At 32.5% G+C, this 21,611-nt stretch overlaps 1 protein-coding gene across 1 annotated transcript in view; it reads right to left on the reverse strand.

The window, feature by feature from the left end:
• Positions 1–12,325: 12,325 nt before the first annotated feature.
• LOC142326250 (G patch domain-containing protein 1 homolog) overlaps positions 12,326–21,611 on the reverse strand; it is a 41,732-nt gene continuing 32,446 nt past the window's right edge. The window contains exons 9-10 of the mRNA XM_075368562.1: positions 20,895–21,183; positions 12,326–13,983 (exon numbers count right to left, since the gene is read on the reverse strand). Coding sequence (XP_075224677.1) covers positions 13,306–13,983; positions 20,895–21,183 — 967 coding nt within the window. The 3' untranslated portion in view covers positions 12,326–13,305. The remainder of the gene's footprint in view (positions 13,984–20,894; positions 21,184–21,611) is intronic.

The following is a 21,611-nucleotide window of genomic DNA, read 5'->3' on the forward strand; positions in this document are numbered from 1 at the left end:
CATAAAATTTATGTGAAATTGGTCATTAACAAATTATAAATAGAATAGGTTCTTAATAACTGGGCCCTGGGGAATATTCAATTAACCTGAAAGTTATTGCTCACACAGTCCCACATAATTATGGAAAATAGGAAAATAATTCTTGAAATTTTGTCTAGCACCTGGGAATTACCTTTCAAGTATTACTTAAGAGGATGAATGAGGATGTATGTATGAGTGTTAAAAGAAATGTAATTTTATGCAGTCTCAGTTTGACCATTCCTGAGATGGGTGGTTAGTTGCAACCCAACCACCAAAAGTGGTAGCGTTTTGACATTTTGTACAGAGGTCCGTCCTGGGTTTGAATCCCGGTCAGGTATGGCATTTTCACACACGCTACAAATTATTTATCTCAAACTCTGAAAAAATACCTAATGTTGTACCCATTCTTAACTTTGGACCACCAACACTGCTATCCACAGTCTAGTATTCAAATCCTTATGATGGAACTTTGGACTTGCCAAATCAGCTGATTTGGGAAGACACGTTCACCACTAGACCAACCCAGTGGGTTGAGATGGAAAACTTTTTTTTTTTTTTTTTTTTTTCCCCTACTCTCCCCGACCGGATATCCATTTAAGTATACTCAGTCGGGGAGAGTGTCCTTCTACTCAAAGGGGGCGTCCCCCAGCCACCGGCTTTACATCCGGCACGGCAGGTTGGACCCCCGGTCTTGGATCTTTTGTTTTATTTTTTGCCTGCCTCTAATTCCCCGCGTTAGGGCCAAGGTCCGGCGATGCCGTCCCCCAGCCCCCCAGCCCTCCGCAGGGAACCGGGTCTCGGTCTTTACGCCTATGCCTCTAACTGAGGTACCCACCCCCCAAAGCGCCTCTCCCTGCGCCCGCAGGGAGATGGAAAACCTAAGCTAAACAAACTCAACTTTACTAAATTAGAATTAAATATTCTTTTGTTAAGTAAAATTTCAAAAATGGAATGACATAAGGAAGGTATCAAAAGTAAACTTTTGCTTTTTTTCAAAATCAGAGGGCTAGTGTTAAACATCAATTTTGGAATAGGAAAAAAATTCTTGAAGTTTTATCTTGGTCAGAATTGGAATTTTTCATATTCAAATTCTCTCATTTGTAACTGTAGTACATTGGTTCCCAACGTGGTCCAGGTGGACCCCCAGGGGTTCACTGGTGACTCGTCGGGGGTCTACGTTGGTGTGACAAAAAAATGGGGGTTCACAATTCGTAAGCGGGAGTCCACGAAAATTCATCTGGTTTCGATAGTGAAGAACTAAAATGTTGGCTTGACTTTGCGTATCAGTCTAGGCAGATAATGTTTTGAGAAGCTCAGCGACTGTTACTTGTAAAAACTTGCATATTCCATATTCAGTACAACGAACGTGTCGAGTCTTGGAAAGCGCCGCCGCCGTCCGCAACGCTTGTTCAGACGTGCAAAGGGGCTAAATACGACTTGTGGTGTGTGTGCTAGCAATCTTGCATGAACTTGTTTGATTCTTCACTAATATAAATACTATTGCCAAGGATAAACGTTACTCATTTGTTTCTGGAATTTTGAAAAGAAAAGTAAAGTGAATAGATGTTAGCGTTTGCCAGTGTCGGAAAAAGTAGTAAGTAATTACCTGCTTTTTTGTTATACTTACTTTTATTTTATTTATTGTTTATTTATTTATTTGACAATTTATTGTACACGTCAGTAAACAAAAAATACGTAGGTACAAAAGGCGAGGCTTATTCCTAAAAGAAATTTCTTCCAACCCAGCTGCGATAAAGATATATTATGTTGTAATAAGTATATTTGTAATGTTTGCGTGTAGTAGGTACGTATTAAAAGTTAAATACTGAACAGAGCCATTATTAGAGACTTCCCTAAAAGAACAGAAAGTCGAGAAAGGTTGAACTTTTTGTCCCTACTTTATTAGTAATATTTTTTTTTACCCGACTGTGTGGTGGTTCACTAATATTCATATACATTTATACAACGTGTTACAGAATAAGGGTTACAACCGGGAAATGTTATGTTCAGGATCAGTTTTTAAGTCGATTCTAATAGTTTGTTTTTATATATCTGAAAAAAAAATTTAGACCAAAAATTTTTAAAAAATCAGTAAAAAGTGGTCAAATCACAATATTGAAACGTCGCGCGCGGCGCGGTCAAAGCCGCGGGGGCTACGCTACCTACGCGACATCACAATATTGTAATGTGACCACTCTTTACTGTCTCCGTTTAAGAATTTATTAATTTTTGGTCTAAATTTTTTTTCAGATATATAAAAAAACTATTGAAATCGACTTAAAAACTGATCCTGAACATACCATTTCTCGATTGTAACGCTTATTGTGTAACACGTTATATATTTTCATAAATTTTACCTGTCTTTACATGCTCGTAACGTGCATAAAAGTAATAAATAAATGATTAAAATCGCAGGGTTGTGATATCAAAATATTGGTTATTTAAAAGTATTTTCTATAGAATTTACAGAAATATATTAAAATCGGTTCAGCCATTTTCATAAAACTTTATTACGGATCTTACCGATTTATTGCTTTTAATAATTAGAATCAGTTTCCCGCTGGTACTTTATTTCATTGCAATAATTAATATTGCAATGATGTTTATTCTATTCTGTTAAAATATCCTGTTAAGTAAGACCGCCTTGAGATTACTAAAACAGGTTTTTTTTTATTTACCGGTAGGTAACTGATACGAAACATGGCTGAATCTAAGAAGAAATGTCGACTGTAGAGTGTTGATTATTTAAAATTGGATTTCTTCCATCAAAGGCAGACAAACGATTGCCTATAAGCCTTTTGTGCAGCAAAATTTTGAGCAATGACTCTATGAAACCATCGAAGCTCGAAGATCATCTAACAAGGTGTCATCCTGATAAAATAGGTAAAGATTTGAAATATTTTCAAATATTGAAGGAAAAATATGAAAAGAGACCTACCGTGCACAGTATGTTCGCTTCAACATCTGAAAGTAACGATGATGGCGTGCGGGCATCGTACAATATTTCATTACTTATAGCGAAATCTGGAAAACCGCACACCATTGGAGAACAGTTAATTTTACCCGCTGTTGAAATAGTTTTAAAAACTGTTCTGCACAAATCTTCATTTGACATACTCAATAGAATTCCTTTGAGTAACAACACTGTACAAAGACGTATTGATGAAATGAGCTCTGATATTGAAAGTTTCTTGTGTAATTATCTGCAAACAACTCATTTTTCTATTCAACTGGACGAGTCAACTTTACCTGGTAATGAAGCAATATTATTGGCATATGTTCGATTTGTTATAGACGAAGAAATTCATGAAGAGCTACTATTCGCGAAAACTTAGGAAACGGACACTAAAGTTGAATCAATATTTAATGTCCTGAGTGATTTTTTTAACAAAAATCAATTCCATTCACAAACGTCATTTCAGTGGCAACAGATGGAGCTCCACGATATCGTGGGTTTATAAGCCATCTTAAAAGAATTATACCAGAGTTAACTGCAATTCACTGTGTCATCCACCGACAACACCTAGTAGCGAAAAATCTGAGTGATAGATTGCACCAATCGCTTCAACTTGTAATTAATGCTGTTAACAAGATAAGAAGCAATGCATTGAATACGCGTTTATTTGCCAATTGTGCGATGAAAATGATGAAGACTTCCAACGATTCCTCTTACTGAAGTACTGAAGTACGCTGGTTGTCGAAAGGTGCATGTTTAACAAGATTTTACTCACTTTTTGAATCAGTTTTAGTTTCTGGAACGTAAAGATTCAGATTTAAAAGAAAACCTGATCACTTTGAAAGCTGACGTCGCGTATTTGACAGATTTGTTCAAAAAATTTAATGACATTAACTTACAATTACAAGGGGACAGTCTCAATTTAATAAAAACAAAGGGTATAATTTCAGCTTTTCTTGGAAAATTGAAATTTATGAAGCAAAGTATTAGTCGGCGCGTATTTTCTCAGTTTTCAAACTTGTCACAGGTAGAATACCTTGATGAGGATATTCAGACATACGTTCAACATTTAATTGCCCTGCATGATGACTTCAAAATCAGATTTGAAGATATTCTGACGATGGAAATACCACCATGGATCATAAATCCATTTGATGAAACGTTAGTGGAGAATGTGATATTACAAGAGGAGCTACTCGAGCTTAGCACTAATGAGGAGCTGAAGGTGAAATTTAAGGGAGGGTATCAAACATTTTTGCTGCAGGCAGAAATACCAGAAAAATATCCTGGACTGTGGAGAATTGCGAGAAAGCTTTTGATAGCGTTTCCCTCGTCATATCTTATCGAAAAAAGTTTTAGTGTTGTTACAAACCTTTTATCAAAAAAAAAAGGAGCAGATTCGATATCAAAGAACGGGGAAATTTGCGCTTATTCCTAACAAAACTGAAGCCAAATATTGATAATTTTCTGTCAATCCATCAAGCACATCCCTCCCATTAAAATTGTAACTATTTTGTGATTGTCATTGTAGAAGTTACATTACGTTATTAATGTTTAATTTTAATTATATTACGACAATTTTATTATATTACATTGCAATATGATAACAATAATAATTAATAGTGTAATGATTACATATTTGAATAAATGCAACACAAAAAAATATACATTTTTCTTTTGCTTTTTACCACTCTGAATGGGAAGTTTTTAAAATAAAATAAGTGAGAATTGATTGCTTTCTTGTGCTCTGATGTCAAAAATGTAAAGTTGGATGGAAGCATTTTTTTTATTGGCCAACTTTACTTTTTTGACATCTACTCACAGCACAGTCAATCAAAAATTAACCAATCAATTCTAACTTTTTTTTCGGAAGCTGTCAGTTCGCGGAACTCAGCCGTAACGCAAATTTTCATAGTTAGATCTAATCTTCACATTTTCCGTCGACTGGAAATATGGTAGAAATGTAGCTGCAGGGGGTCCACAGGTACCAGCAAAATTTTGAAAGTGGTCTATGAGAAAAATAAGTTTGGGAACCTCTGGTTTAGTTTATCTTGTAAACTTTAACACGGTGATTTATTTTAATTATATATAGACAAGACGACGATGGGTAACTGATACAGTAACTGTAGTATCATTAGAACCGGATGCAGCCTATACAGAATGAATCAGTTTTATAAAAATACCGTAACTTCTTTCTTATCGATAATATGAACAGGATGGTAATAATTAAAGATGTATTCTGTATAAGTGGCAACCGGTATTGATAAACGAAAGTCTAATGTAACTATATTTATGTGATTGAATTTAGGTACTTCTAAGAAAATGTTTACTTTACATAAATTATCCTGACTAAAGGCTATGTTTCAAGTAAGCCCTGCACCCTTATTTTTTCTCTCCAATTCCAATGAAAAAGTGCAGGGGGTACTCGAATAAATGCAATACTTACTTTTTAAAGAGTGCTTATGGTCCTTCCGAAGACATCTGCACTTAACAGAAATGGGCCCGACCGACGTCTTAGTATACTCTCCTCGTTTATGTTTCTCATCACCAAATTAGAAGCACAATACCACCAGATGTTTACAAACTTCAGCTGTGTGTGAAATTGGCGATATTTGTAACAACGATCAACATTTGGCCTTACGCGAAGAGAAGTCGACAAACAACTTGCCCTCATACTGGACGCCATAAAATAGTTCAGAACTCAACTACCTGGATGGCGGTGGTCTCCTGCTGTTCGAGGGAATTCGTGGTCGGAGGTTGAAATCCAAGCCATTCAAGCATGCAGCAGGACACTTGAGCTAAACGGTCATGTTAACGAGACGGCGGATCGACTTCTCGGCTCGTAAAATATTCCAAGCCCTCACATAGACAATTATAAGAGGATCAGTTTTTCTGACTTCCTGTTCGTACTAGACCAAAACCACCTTGGATCTGCTCCGAGTTTTTCTTTTAAAAACAATGTACGGAGGTAACTTTGATCCATCAGAAGTAATGCAAAGCATAACATTATTCATTATTACCTTCATTAATATCATCACTGGTCCCACGTAATACCAAATTGTTTTTAGGACAAAATAAGATGCATTTTAAATTAACAGTGAAAATATGTCTTCATTTTTTTATATTGTTATTTAATGCCATTTAAAATGCAAAATCCATTACACCACCTTTTTTAAATTCATTTTCTAATAGTTTCCACATGGTGGAGTTAGTTATGTTTTCCAATGAATTCTCATGAACATAATATTTGGGTTCAAATGTTTCCAGTTTGTATACCCATACAAACTACTAAATAATTTCATAGTTTTAGAAGATGTAAAAAAAAGGCACAGAAAGCAATATATGGCATCTTTATCTTTGGAGTAAAACAACCATTTTCTTTCTACCTTCTGAAAATCCATATCTTTATATTTCCATTTATTATTGAAAGACTGATCGTTAGTATTGGTTATGGTTCCAAAATTTCTGTGTGCTCTGGACTACAGCTTATTAAATAGGATTTAAATTTTTATGAGCTAATATTCCATGTAGTTGAATTATTAAATTGACATTTTCATAGTGTATATTTAATTGTGAATTTTCTTCCCTTGATTCAATTTCTATTTCCAATCATATCTTGTATATACCTTCAAGGTCTTCCAAAATAACATTAACTTTTTGTGATTTTTTTTTGGATGATCTGTATCAAGTTTAATTTTGAAAATGTGAAAATGACAAATAGAATATTACTTTAATAATTGCTTATTCTTATTGTGGTTCAGCATTCCAAAATAATTTTTATAACTCCTACATTTTTTAACAGTGATTAAATTGTTAACTAGTTTTCCTCCAATTTTGTATTGTTTTATATTAACACTGTTATCAAGAAATTAAGAGATATTTCTTGCTTGGAATTGTAATAATGAAACTATCCTTAAATGATTAATTAATTGGTATAGTTCTGTAATTTTGTTACTTTTATGAAAAATATTTCATTTGCTGCAGATTTTTTGGTGTTAAGATACTGATTTGTAGTGAATATGGTTAATAATTATTTCACCTATAATAGTTATTAGCAAAATTTGTATCTTTCATATTATATATAAATTAGAAAAATTTTAGAGATTTATGGATAAATTATTTACCATGTCAGTTGTAATTCATTTTCAGTATGCATTATACATGAAAATATATCCAGATTTCACTAAAAATAAGTATTTAATATGTTTTTTTTAGTTTCCTGAAAAAATTAGTTTTTGGAGTTTTGACTTAATGCTGACGAGATTTAAGTTTTATTTACTTACAGATTTATTACTGCACTTTTCTTGATTGCTAATGCATTTTTTTCTTTTTTTTTTGTTGGCTTGATATCACCACATAAGCTTGAGGCTTGAGTGTGGGATATGTAAATGGAATTTTGTAGTGTGAAAAACGACATCCCTGACCAGAATTCGAACACGGGACCTCCAGATGAAAAAGGCTGAGACTTATTTAAATGTCTTTAAAATAAGTTTTGCTATATATATATTTTTTTTTTCTTCAGTCATTTGACTGGTTTGATGCAGCTCTCAAAGATTCCCTATCTAGTGCTAGACATTTCATTTCGGTATACCCCTAAATCCCTAACAACTTGTTTTACATATTCCCCAAATGTGTCCTGCCTGCACAATTTTTTCCTTCTACCTGACCCTCTAATATTAAAGTGATCCATTCCAGGATGCCTTAATATGTAGCCTGTAAGTCTGTCTCTTGCATTTTTCCTAATGCTTCTTTCTTCATCAATTTATCGTAACACCTCTTCATTTGCCACTTTATCCACCCATCTGATTTTTAACATTCTCTTATAGCACCACATTTCAAAAGCTTCTAATATTTTCTTCTCAGGTACTCCGGATCATCTAAGTTTCACTTCCATGTAAAGCGATGCTCCAAACATTTATAAAATATAAAATTTTATATAAAATTATTAAAACATAAATATTGTTAAATAAAATATGGGTTTTTCACAAAATATTTGAAACAAAATTTAAATTTTTGTTTAGTCTTTAATTTATATTTATAGATTTTCTAGAGTAAAAAGCTTGCACAGTTTTCTTAAAAAAACCTAAGGTTTCCTAAAATGTTCTCCAAGGAGAACATAATGCTAGAATTAATGTTTAATCATATGTGAAGGATGAAATATAAAAAAAAAAAAAATAATAAAATTTATTTCCTTATTTATAAATTACAATAAAGTAAGGTAACATATATATGTCCCTGACCAAATTATTAGGCCACCCACTGAAAAAATTAATATTTACACTTTTGTTATTGAAATTGTGTTTTGAGTGTATTTTATTTGACCACTCAAATCAATCTGAAAGTGAAACAGTGAACCATACATACTTTCAAGGCATTTTACAACAGTTACGTGAAAAAATACCCAAAAACAGACCAAAGTTATGGCAAGACTACTAATTGTTCCTTCACCACGGCACACTCAACTTTGTAAATTCATATGTTTTGTGCCAAAAATCATGCGACTGTCTTTCCTCAGTGCCAGACCCGGCTCCTTGTGAATTTTCCTTATTTCCGAAATTAAAATCAATGATGAAAAGATGGTGTTTCGAGACTATTATTGCTATTAAAGCAAATTTGTCACAGATCTTAAAGTCCATTTCAAGTGACAGCTTTGCAAACTGGAAACATCGCTGGGAAAAGTGTGTGAATAGGGAGGGACTACTTACTTACCCTATATCTACCTACTGTATACTTAGTTGGAAGGGAACAAGGACCAATAATCTGTAAAATTAATAATAAAGATCATATTTTTAATTTCTATATTTATATTTATCTTTAACCGAACTTCATATTTTTAAAGTTTGGTTATTTTCTGAACAGATGTCATATTACTAAAATAATTTTACCCTCCACAGAATATACAAGGGATATTTTTATTCAAGGTCCGATCAGTCACGAAATAAAAATCTGCGAAAAAACAGATGAACCTTTGCGCATATGTGTTGTGCAGCATCTTTAGTATGACCTTCACGGTGACCTTTAGTACCAGCACCTTTAGTGACACGGTGTGATACACCGTGTCACTTCGTTTGGTTCTGAACACTAGCACGGACATGTCTACAACAATAGCATCTCCCACCAAGTGTGAAGTGCGTGCGGTAATTCGATTTCTTCAGGCTGAGGGGTGTAATGCAGCTGAAATTCATTGACGAATAATTAATGCGTACAGTGAAACTTCAATGAGTGACAGCAAAGTCCAACAACGGTGCAGGAACTTTAAAGCAGGACGTACAGATGTTCATGATGCAGGCGGTCTGGGAAGGAAGCGAGTGTCAACCGATGATCTTGTTGAGCAAGTGGATGAGGTGATTCGAGAAAATCGTCGGTTCACAATTTCTTTATTGAGTGATTAGTTTCCTGAAATTTCAAGGTTAGCACTCTACACCTATGTGAGTGAGAGACTACAGTACCGCAAACTATGTGCGAGATGGGTTCCCAAGATGCTATCTGACCATCACAAAACAATAAGAATGTACGCCTCCCTAACGTTTTTCCAGCGCTACCACAATGAAGAAGATTTTTTGAACAAAATTATCACAGGGGACGAGACATGGGTCCATTTCGAAACTGAAGAAACAAAAAAACAATCCAAACAGTGGATGCATTCTCATTTTCCCAGTAAACCAAAGAAGTTCAAGCGAACCTTCTCAACAGAAAGTGTATGGCTACTGTGTTCTAGGACCGGAATGGAGCTCTCTTGGTGGAATTCATGGAACGTGGCATGACCATCACTGCAGTCTCATACTGCGTGACTCTTCAACGTCTACGAAGGGCAATTCAGAATAAGCGGAGAGGAATGTTGTCATCAGGCATTGTCTTTCTCCATGACAATGCTCGGCCGCACACTGCAGCTGTAACAAGGAAGCTCCTGCAGCGTTTTCTTTGTGAAGTGTTTTTTCATCCACTGTACAGTTCGAACTTGGCTCATCTGATTTTCACCTCTTAGCTCACATGAAACGCTGCTGGCTAGGAGGACAACATTTTGGCACAGACATCGAGCCGCAGACCAGTGTAGAAACATGGCTGAAAACACAGGCGGCTCCATTCTATTACGCGGGTATTAGAAAGTTAGTACCATGCTATTGTCATTTGGAAAAAATTGTACCATGCTAATGTCTAAATCGGAATGGCAACTATGTAGAGAAATAGCTTTTATTTTCACTATTTATTTTATATTTTCACTATGGTTTTAATTTTGTGACCGATCGGACCTTGAAAAAAATAACACTTGTATATATAAATTAATTTTTTTCTGTGTAGAAAAATTTGGAGATTAGACCACCCTGGTTGTTGCATCTTATTTTTTTTATACACTGTAAAATTATTTTTCCATATTCTAGTGTGTACAATATTCACAACCGATTCAGGCTCATATATAATTTTTAACCAATACTGTGAAACCTGTATGCTTCTTCATTTTTTTTTCTTTTTAAATATTCATCAGTCATAATTATACATGGGATTAAAATAAAATAACTGAGATAATTTTTGTCATGTAAAACTTTAATAAATACTTAAATAACAATAGCTTCAACAGTTTTCATAATGATCAACCAACATATAAGCAACAGACTTAATAATTAAAATATACTCATGCCTACATAATCCCTATTTTGTGGTATCAATGCACAATATTATGAAAAAAGAGTTTTTATGCATAGAAGATATACTATTTATGATCAAAAATTACTGCGATATTTAGAATAAATGTAATTACTTAATAACTGATGTATATCAAACATGGCATACAGTAAAATTTATTCATTCTAACAGAATAACCACTTACATTAAAATTACTGCTAGATAAATAATACTTTATAATACAGATAAAATAAAAATACAGTGAGTATTACAAGTTAAGTAAAAATATGGTCTAATATAATATACTTTTTTGGATGTGTAGCATCCAAAAAATGAGCATGCATAATATTTAGTGAATAAATGAATTCTTAAATTGTACATTCAGAAAAAAGCTTTGTTATTTTACCATAGTGATTTTGCATTACTGTTTACAAGAGTGCAAGTTTACATTAGTTGTTTAAAGCAAAAACAGTTTCACTTTCCTTCCATAAAAAACAGCTTATGTTACTTATAGTATATTATATGTTGTATTTGATGAATGCTACAATTCAAGTTGAACTAATAGAAACATTTGGTCTTAGTTTCTAGGTTCTTAAAATAAAATATTTTATTTCAGTTAGAATTTGTTAAAAAGTAGTTAAAAATCATTTGTACCGTTTAGATCACACTTTATTTTATTCTTAAAATATTAAAAATGTAGTTACACTGTTACAGTCAGAGTTTGGTGTTGTTATCTGCTATAACAAAAACAACCGTAACTGGAACAACAGGTATAGTGTTACACAAGTACATAGTGTGCTAATAGTACATTTTTGTTGTCTTTAGTTTAATCTGTTGGATCATTATACTTTTGTCACATTATATAAGTTACCAGAAGATAGATAATCAAATTATTCACTGTTACAAAGGACACTAGGAAAGTTTTGCAATATGACTTTATTTTTATTACAGTGTTTCAAAATAATTTCCACTACACATTATACACTTCTCCATCCTTCAAAGAAATCCTGCCATGTTTTGTTGAAGATCTGCCTACATTCATTGCCTCAAGCACTAGGGAGGTCATCATTGTTTGTAAAATACCTCCTTTTCAATTTGTTCTTCACCTGAGGGAGCAGCATGAAGTCTCACGGAATGAGATCAGGACAGTAGGGAAGATATTCTAACAGTTTTATTCGATGCTGGCCAAATACTTTAAGCAAATTTTGGAGCGATGTGTTGTGAAGGATTATTGTGCTGAAGAAACCATGTGTTCATCCTTTAATTAAGTGCAGCTTCATGAAACTTTGACAACTTAGGCTGGCATTCCTGTGTACCATTTCCCTATAACTGAAATTGTCTGGACGATTTGAATACCCACAAACTTCTGGAGAAGCAATGTTGTAACAAATAAAAATGAGGAAAATCACTTTTGTGTTATACAACACCCAGTGTAGAAGGCAAGTGAAACTAGACTGAATACAATTTTAAGCTCTGTAGTAGACAACAACAGATGTCTGTATGATGTCATCAGCAAACATGATTGTACGTGTCTACTTCTCATGATACAGTGTATATATACATTTTTCTTTATTAAGCATGTATGCATATTGTTTAAAAGTAATAATACAGAAACTATTCTTAATTGTAATCAGTAGTTGATCAGAATGAGTTTATAATAAAATTATTTACAATTTTTTTTTTTTGTAAATTATAAAAATTTACAAAATTTTATTTATTAAAATTATTTTGAAATCAGCACCCAAATTACAGTATAACATGCTAGATACAAGTTTGTATCTAATTAAAATTCTTGGCAAAATTATAAGATATATAAATGAATGAACAATCATGTTTAATAAAAGACATTAAAAGTAAAAGTTTGTTTATTTATTATAAAAATTTTTGTTTTACTTTTTATTCTTTCAAAAAAGTTGTGAATTTGTATTTAAACTCAAAAGATACAAAGTCCATCAGCCCATCCATGATATATAGTTATACAAAGATAAAACGCTTATGCTTAATGAACATATTTACAATTTATATTAAATTATCAGCACTTCCTCAAAATAAATTAATATTAAGGAAAATATGTAATTTCTGATGATAAACTATCTAACTGAAAATGGATGAAGGGGCTTAAGCAACAAAAAAAAAATTTTTTTCTGTTTTGTATGTATCTAGTTTTTTGATAGATTACAAATGGATATACAAAATATTCAAAATTATATACAAAATTTTCATGAAAATACAAAATATTTATGCACCGTATGATTAATATTCAAGCAAATACCTAACAGGTATTTTTTTAATTTCATATTTTAAAAATTTCATGGAATAAATTAAAAACATTCCATGAAATTTCTAATTTATTCTATGTTTAAAATATTCTAAGAAATTTTAAATGTAATTTTGCATTTTTATTTCCTTGATTATTAGAAGTAACTTAGTATAGATTCATATCTAAGCTAAATTCATTTTTTTTTCCAGTTGACTGATTGATTGTAGGCTAATTTCATCCCTTAACTTTTCAAGTAGGTTTCACAAAGGAAAAATAAAAGCTAATTAAAAGAGGAAGACATTAAAAAAGACTTTTCAAGGATTACGATAAATATTTATGATCACAGTCACCCTGCATGTTTAAATGAGATTTAGGAATGAATTACATGACTACATAAAAGAGTAAATCAAAGAACCACTGTTGATATAATACTTCATTATATTAATATTTAATGCTTATGCTTTTTATGTTTTTTGTGCTTTTTATGCTTATGTTCTTTTTTGTGTTTTTTCTTTTTACTTTTATGTTTCTTACTTATTTTATCACTTTCAATCCACTTTTCATTATCACTTTCATCATCACCATCACTACCATCACTTGTGTCACTACTTCTTGTAATTAGATTTATTTTACTTCCTCTTGGAATCTCATTAGTGTTTACTGAAGATGGTAATTTTGGACCATAGAGTAAAGGATTCACTATTACTTCATTATTTTTTTTGCAGTCCTCATTTGTGTTAGCACTATCAAAAAGAATGTCATCATTTTTTTTGGTCGTCAATTTAGTATCAGAATTTACTTTCAAATCGTTTGATTTTCTTGAATTTATTAGATCTAAATCTAAATTAGCAAAAATTCCTCTTGGTGGGGAAGTGTTACGTAAAACATTTTTAATTTGTACAATGGATGACTGCGATACACTAGTAACACTCAAATCAAAAGTAAGAGGTTCATCTTTATTCTTCAGCTGATTATCATTATTTTCATCAGTTTTAGTAATTACCTCATTTAATTCTTTTTCTTTAATTTTCTCGTCATTTTTTTCATCATCAGATTCATCAGTACTACTTAAGAATATTGCTTTATATAAATCTTCTTTGTTTGTTTCATCACCAAAATTTATTTCCTGCACAAAAAAATTATAACCTTGCTAAATAAAAAAATCAAATATGAATATGAAGAAATGTAACTAACAAATAGAGTTATAGAAGCATGGACACATGTACCAGCATGAAGCACTTTTGAAGTGTTACTCCATAATAAACATTAAATTATTAAAAATCGCTCAATACAGCAATATACAACTTTAATACACAGCACAAAACTATGTATAGCAAAGTACCTTGAAATAAAAATATATTTTTTTTTTTAAACACAAATGCTTTAAAAATTGTCTAATTTTTTTGGAGAATTTCTTACGAAACACCAAGTTAAATAAAAAATTAATTAAAGCCCATAGAAAGTTGTAAAAATTTGCATGAAGTTTCAGACAGTATGAATGTACATCCTTTCATAATTTTTCAATGCTGAAATTGTATTTTTTGGTTGGATGGGTTCATGAAACATTAAGATCAGTAAAAAAATCTGACATGCAAAAATTTAACCTGATTAGCACACTTTTCTTTATAGTAAACTGTATAGCTATACAGTATAACTACAAAGTGAAAAAAATAAAAATACATGTAGTGCACTGAAACTTAGAATTCCATGAAGAACAATTGTATTTAAAACACTCTATACAAAAAAAATTTTACAGGGTGGTAAAGTAATTTTTTTCACTCCTGAATATCCAAAATACTATATAAAAACCTTACTACAGTAGATATTTAAAATTCAAAATTATGTATATTTAATTTTTTTTTTAATTTTGCCATTTTTACAGGTGATGAAGCTTTGCACAGCTTTTACAATAGCTTCAACTTGCTAAATTAAGTTGAACCATTGAAGTTAAAACATTTTCAGAAAGTGCTAGGTAATGCTGAGCTTGCTTTGTTGGGTTCTATGGGATAGCAGAATTAGTAGCATTTGTGTTACTGTTTCTGAATTTTTATACATATTATGCCTGAAAAAGGTTAAAAAAAAGGGTAGTTTAATAAATATATCAGGAATATTCCTAACATCAGTGCAAGAAAGAATTTCCTATAAACATAGGTTGGGAAATGCATTTTAATTTAAATATCTACTACCATTTTGTGTTTTTTAAGAAGAAACTCCAGTCCTGATTGAGCTAATTTAAGTTTTACACATTGTTCTAGACTAACATTCTTCATAAAATAAATAAAAATGTACATTTTTTGTTTATATGAAATGGTGGTAATCTTACTTTTTCAGTACATAATAGGTGAAGAACTGCTACCAGCGTAAGGAATTAACTGCTGAAAAGCTAAAATTTTAATTATTTCCGTGTGAACAAATCAACAAGCTATTTTTTCAAATCTAATTTTAAACAGTCAAGTAATAAATGGTAAATTTTAGTCTGAATACATATATATCCAAATAGCAAAAAAAGTCTATACCAATTTTTAACCCTACATGGCATAATATTAGTAATATTACTCAAATACCACTAAAAAATTTGTACTTAATACTAATTTTCATTTTAAAAATTTCTTAGCAAATTTGTAAAATTAAAATTGATCTTAATATCTAGGACTGAGTAACAACACAGTTTTTATGTTGCTATCGTGTTTATTTTTAAAAAGTTTGATATTGCTACTTTTCTATAAGATATGGCAAATCATAAAATAGCTGCTGAAATGCCTATGATATATGGAAAACCAAATGCATCTGCTGCAAAAATGGATGCCTTTATTGAAATGTCTGCTGTTTAACTGCACACAGTACAAGTGGATCCAGAATAGTAATGTATAAGAATCGCTAACTAAAAATTGCTGATTTGAAGTCAAGAGTTCTAAGGTTGAAATCCTAGTAAAGGCAATTACTTTTATAATAGTCTAGTGAATACTAGATCATGGATACCAGTGTTCTTTGGTGGCTGGGTTTCAATTAACCACACATCTCAGAAATGGTGAACCTGAGACTGTACAAGACTATACATTTCATTTACATTCATACTGTATATATCATCCTTATTCATCCTCTGAAGTAATATCTTACTGTGGTTCCAGAGGCTAAACAAAAATAGAAAAGATTGAGCCTAGCTGATGAATTTGTAATTATGTTTTTATCTAATATTTTATTTATGGATAAGATATCGATTATCATTTCTCCACAGAAGAGAATTTTCATGCTGCTTCTGTGTCAAGGCATCAGGATTGGTTTTCTGTCAATAAATGGGCAGGTTCTTTGGAGACATTGATTCATGCTTATTTTTTGTCTATGAAATTAACTGGAGAAATATATTACCACTTCTCAATAATGTATTTCATATTATATTGGAAATATACGAATAGTACGCACATGTTCCTCTAATACATGTACAAGAGATGTGTTTCAATCAAGAAAGTGCTATTAACATCCAAAAAGTGCTATTTCTATTTTTTTTTTTTTTGTCTTCAGTCATTTGACTGGTTTGATGCAGCTCTCCAAGATTCCCTATCTAGTGCTAGTCGTTTCATTTCAGTATACCCTCTACATCCTACATCCCTAACAATTTGTTTTACATATTCCAAACGTGGCCTGCCTACACAATTTTTCCCTTCTACCTGTCCTTCCAAAATTAAAGTGACTATTCCAGGATGCCTTAGTATGTGACCTAGAAGTCTGTCTCTTCTTTTAACTATATTTTTCCAAATGCTTCTTTCTTCATCTATTTGCCGCAATACCTCTTCATTTGTCACTTTATCCACCCATCTGATTTTTAACATTCTCCTATAGCACCACATTTCAAAAGCTTCTAACCTTTTCTTATCAGATACTCCGATTGTCCAAGTTTCACCTCCATATAAAGCGACACTCCAAACATACACTTTCAAAAATCTTTTCCTGACATTTAAATTAATTTTTGATGTAAACAACTTATATTTCTTACTGAAGGCTCGTTTAGCTTGTGCTATTCGGCATTTTATATCGCTCCTGCTTCGTCCATCTTTAGTAATTCTACTTCCCAAATAACAAAATTCTTCTACCTCCATAATCTTTTCTCCTCCTATTTTCACATTCAGTGGTCCATCTTTGTTATTTCTACTATATTTCATTACTTTTGTTTTGTTCTTGTTTATTTTCATGCGATAGTTCTTGCGTAGGACTTCATCTATGCCGTTCATTGTTTCTTCTAAATCCTTTTTACTCTCGGCTAGAATTACTATATCATCAGCAAATCGTAGCATCTTAATCTTTTCACCTTGTACTGTTACTCCGAATCTAAATTGTTCTTTAACATCATTAACTGCTAGCTCCATGTAAAGATTAAAAAGTAACGGAGACAGGGAACACCCTTGTCGGACTCCCTTTCTTATTACGTCTTCTTTCTTATGTTCTTCAATTGCTACTGTTGCTGTTTGGTTCCTGTACATGTTAGCAATTGTTCTTCTATCTCTGTATTTGAACCCTAATTTTTTTAAAATGTTGAACATTTTATTCCAGTCTACGTTATCGAATGCCTTTTCTAGGTCTATAAACGCCAAGTATGTTGGTTTGTTTTTCTTTAATCTTCCTTCTACTATTAATCTGAGGCCTAAAATTGCTTCCCTTGTCCCTATACTTTTCCTGAAACCAAATTGGTCTTCTCCTAACACTTCCTCCACTCTCCTCTCAATTCTTCTGTATAGAATTCTAGTTAAGATTTTTGATGCATGACTAGTTAAACTAATTGTTCTGTATTCTTCACATTTATCTGCCCCTGCTTTTTTGGTATCATGACTATAACACTTTTTTTGAAGTCTGACGGAAATTCCCCTTTTTCATAAATATTACACACCAGTTTGTATAATCTATCAATCGCTTCCTCACCTGCACTGCGCAGTAATTCTACAGGTATTCCGTCTTTCCAGGAGCCTTTCTGCCATTTAAATCTTTTAATGCTCTCTTAAATTCAGATCTCAGTATTGTTTCTCCCATTTCATCCTCCTCAACTTCCTCTTCTTCCTCTATAAAACCATTTTCTAATTCATTTCCTCCGTATAACTCTTCAATATATTCCACCCATCTATCGACTTTACCTTTCGTATTATATATAGGTGTACCATCTTTGTTTAACACATTATTAGATTTTAATTTATGTACCCCAAAATTTTCCTTAACTTTCCTGTATGCTCTGTCTATTTTACCAATGTTCATTTCTCTTTCCACTTCTAAACACTTTTCTTTAATCCACTCTTCTTTCGCCAGTTTGCACTTCCTGTTTATAGCATTTCTTAATTGCTGATAGTTCCTTTTACTTTCTTCATCACTAGCATTCTTATATTTTCTACGTTCATCCATCAGCTGCAATATATTGTCTGAAACCCAAGGTTTTCTACCAGTTCTCTTTATTCCGCCTAAGTTTGCTTCTGCTGATTTAAGAATTTCCTTTTTAACATTCTCCCATTCTTCTTCTACATTTTCTACCTTATCTTTTTTACTCAGACCTCTTGCGATGTCCTCCTCAAAAATCTTCTTTACCTCCTCTTCCTCAAGCTTCTCTAAATTCCACCGATTCATCTTTTCTTCATCTTTTCGACACCTTTTCTTCAGGTTTTTAAACCCCAATCTACATTTCATTATCACCAAATTATGGTCGCTATCAATGTCTGCTCCAGGGTAAGTTTTGCAGTCCACGAGTTGATTTCTAAATCTTTGCTTAACTATGATATAATCTATCTGATACCTTGCAGTATCGCCTGGCTTTTTCCAAGTGTATATTCTTCTATTATGATTTTTAAAGTGGGTGTTGGCAATTACTAAATTATACTTCGTGCAAAACTCTACAAGTCGGTCCTGTCTTTCATTCCTTTTGCCCAGCCCGTATTCACCCACTATATTTCCTTCCTTGCCTTTTCCAATGCTTGCATTCCAATCTCCAACTATTATTAAATTTTCATCTCCTTTTACGTGTTTAATTGCTTCATCAATCTCTTCGTATACACATTCTACCTCATCATCATCATGGGCGCTTGTAGGCATATAGACGTTAACAATCGTTGTCGGTTTAGGTTTTGATTTTATCCTTATTACAATGACTCTATCGCTATGCGTCTTGAAATACTCCACTCTCCTCCCTATCTTCTTGTTCATCACGAACCCTACTCCTGCCTGCCCATTATTTGACGCTGAGTTAATTACTCTAAAGTCACCCGACCAAAAGTCACCTTCCTCTTCCCACCGAACCTCACTAATTCCTACTATATCCACGTTTAACCTATCCATTTCCCTTTTTAAATTCTCTAGCCTACCAACCTTTTTTAAGCTTCTAACATTCCACGCTCCGACTCGTAGAATGCTATTTTTTACTTTTCTGGTGACCCCCTCCTTAGTAGTCCCCACCCGGAGATCCGAACGGGGGACTATTTTACCTCCGGAATATTTTACCAAGGAAGGCGCCTCCATTATTGCTTTTGAAAATGCAGAGAGCCACATTTTCTTGGAAAAAAAAACAGCTGTAGTTTTCCATTGCTTTCAGCTGCGCAGTACTCAGAGGACTGAGTGATGTTGATATGGCCGTTTAAGTCATTGTGACTCACGCCCCTAACAACTACTGAAAGAGCTGCTGCCCTCTTTCAGGAATCATTCCTTAGTCTGGCTCTCAACAGATACCTCTCCGATATGGTTGCACCTTCGGTCCAGCTACTCTGTACCCCTGAGCACTCAAGCCCCCTCACCAACGGCAAGGTCTCATGATTCATAGAGGAGGCTATTTCTATTAACATCCAGTAATTCCTGAATAATTTTCTTAAGCCATGAGTTGGGCATGGTAGTCCAGTTGAATGTCTTCCCTGCTGAATAGATTTAAATTTATTGGACTTTTTCCTGTGAGGTAATTTAAATAGCGTAGTGTATGCCACAACAATAACATTACAGATGAATTGAGAACTAAGAAAATCAACAGTAGTTATCAAATTGGAGCAATATCTGAAATATTTGAACATATTTCAACTCTAATGGGCCGATGAGACTAGACAAAAGAGAATTAACTTCAGTGTCCAGTCATTTACATCAGTTTTAATGAAATAAACAGAACTCAAATCAGTTCACCTTATGAACTTGACTACTTCATTAAATATGTGGAACTCTAAACACATCTTGTGCAACTGTGTTGTAACAGAACTCAATATGCAGCTGGGCTCCTTGGTTATGCAGCTAAAGCTGTGTTGGGCAACAGTAAAGTAGCTATTGATTTGTTTCAACTGTGTAACTGTCAGAACTGTTAATATTAATTAGAGCCAAAAAGGAAGATAGGAGATGGTAATGAGAAGATTACAATGGTAATCCTAAGACTAAGAAATGTCACAGTATACTATCTGTTAGTTACTATTAGTGTCTGATCCTATAGTGGTAACATTACAGTTGTGACATTAGTTTCATCAAGCCATGCTTCAACAGCTTATTTTATTTTAATATTATGTTTACCACCACTAGCATTTGTTTTTATAAAACAAAATCTACTTTCACATGTTTGTGAAAACGTCTAATGAATCAGAATTTTCTGGTTAATTTATTTTTTCTGTTGTGATATTGTTGTTTATTCTTTCAAGGTCATTTTAGAGCATTTTGAGGTTTATTTTTATGTTTGGTGCTTTGTTAATATGTTTTTTAAAGAAGTGTGGTAGTACTATGTGAAAGCGATAGAAAATAACTTGGACAGTTATAACTGAAAAACTAGATTAATGTTTTTATATGCACTTTATGCTAGTAATAACATTCATAATTTTGTCTGCTGTGAGTAAATAGACTAGAATATTTTTCCTGAATTTGTTGTGCTACACAAGATAAAAATTTAATTTTATGTAATTCTTTAAAAAAAAAATGCTATGTGACTCTTAGAACTAAGTAAGTGGTAATATTATCAAGATACACCAAGATATTAAGTCACAATGTAAAGACATATTGAGTTTTTTAAAAATAAAAACATTTTAATTATTCATTTAAGACTAAACATACCGTTTCCTTATTTTCTTCATTATCAACATTTATTTTATCATCACTTGAAGACTTTTTATTACAGGAAGTCATAACTTTTGGCTCTACTTCAATCACACTTTCATCTCCTGTAATGCTTGCAGTATCTTTCACTTCAGTATCAGATGATGCAACAGATTCATTTAATGCAGAAGTGTTATCTGGTGTAGCAATTTTATTTGATGTAGCAGCTTCTAAGAAGTTAAACACAGAAAACTTTGGTCTTTTCCTATCCATTTGTTTACCGTCCAAACTTCCATATTCTCTGCAACTAATTAAAACAAAAATTACAATGTTTTTTAGGGTTCATTAATTTTGTCAAGTGAGTTTTAATTCTAAAGTTTTTTAAAGTAAAGAGGTTACTAAAAAGAAATGTATATCTACTTCTACATTATGCGCTGCTATCTAAACTCAAATAAAATGTGAAGGAATAAGAAAATGAAAGATAGATAAGTAGGGGAAGGTATAGATTTTATCTTAACAATCATGTTAAATAACATTTAAATCAGACAATAAAAAAAAATTGTTACTCTAATTTATCTCATCTACAGAAAATATATTACTGTGATAAAAATGGGGAAGTTTTATAGTCATTCATAGTAAATCTTCTTTATGGGCCGAAGTAGTCATTATTATTTTCCTAAATCCAATTGTAATGGATTCGGCACTGCAGATCATGGACCTTGAGTAAATATTTTC

Source organism: Lycorma delicatula, chromosome 6 (assembly GCF_047948215.1).
Source record: "Lycorma delicatula isolate Av1 chromosome 6, ASM4794821v1, whole genome shotgun sequence".
Lineage (NCBI taxonomy): Eukaryota > Metazoa > Arthropoda > Insecta > Hemiptera > Fulgoridae > Lycorma > Lycorma delicatula.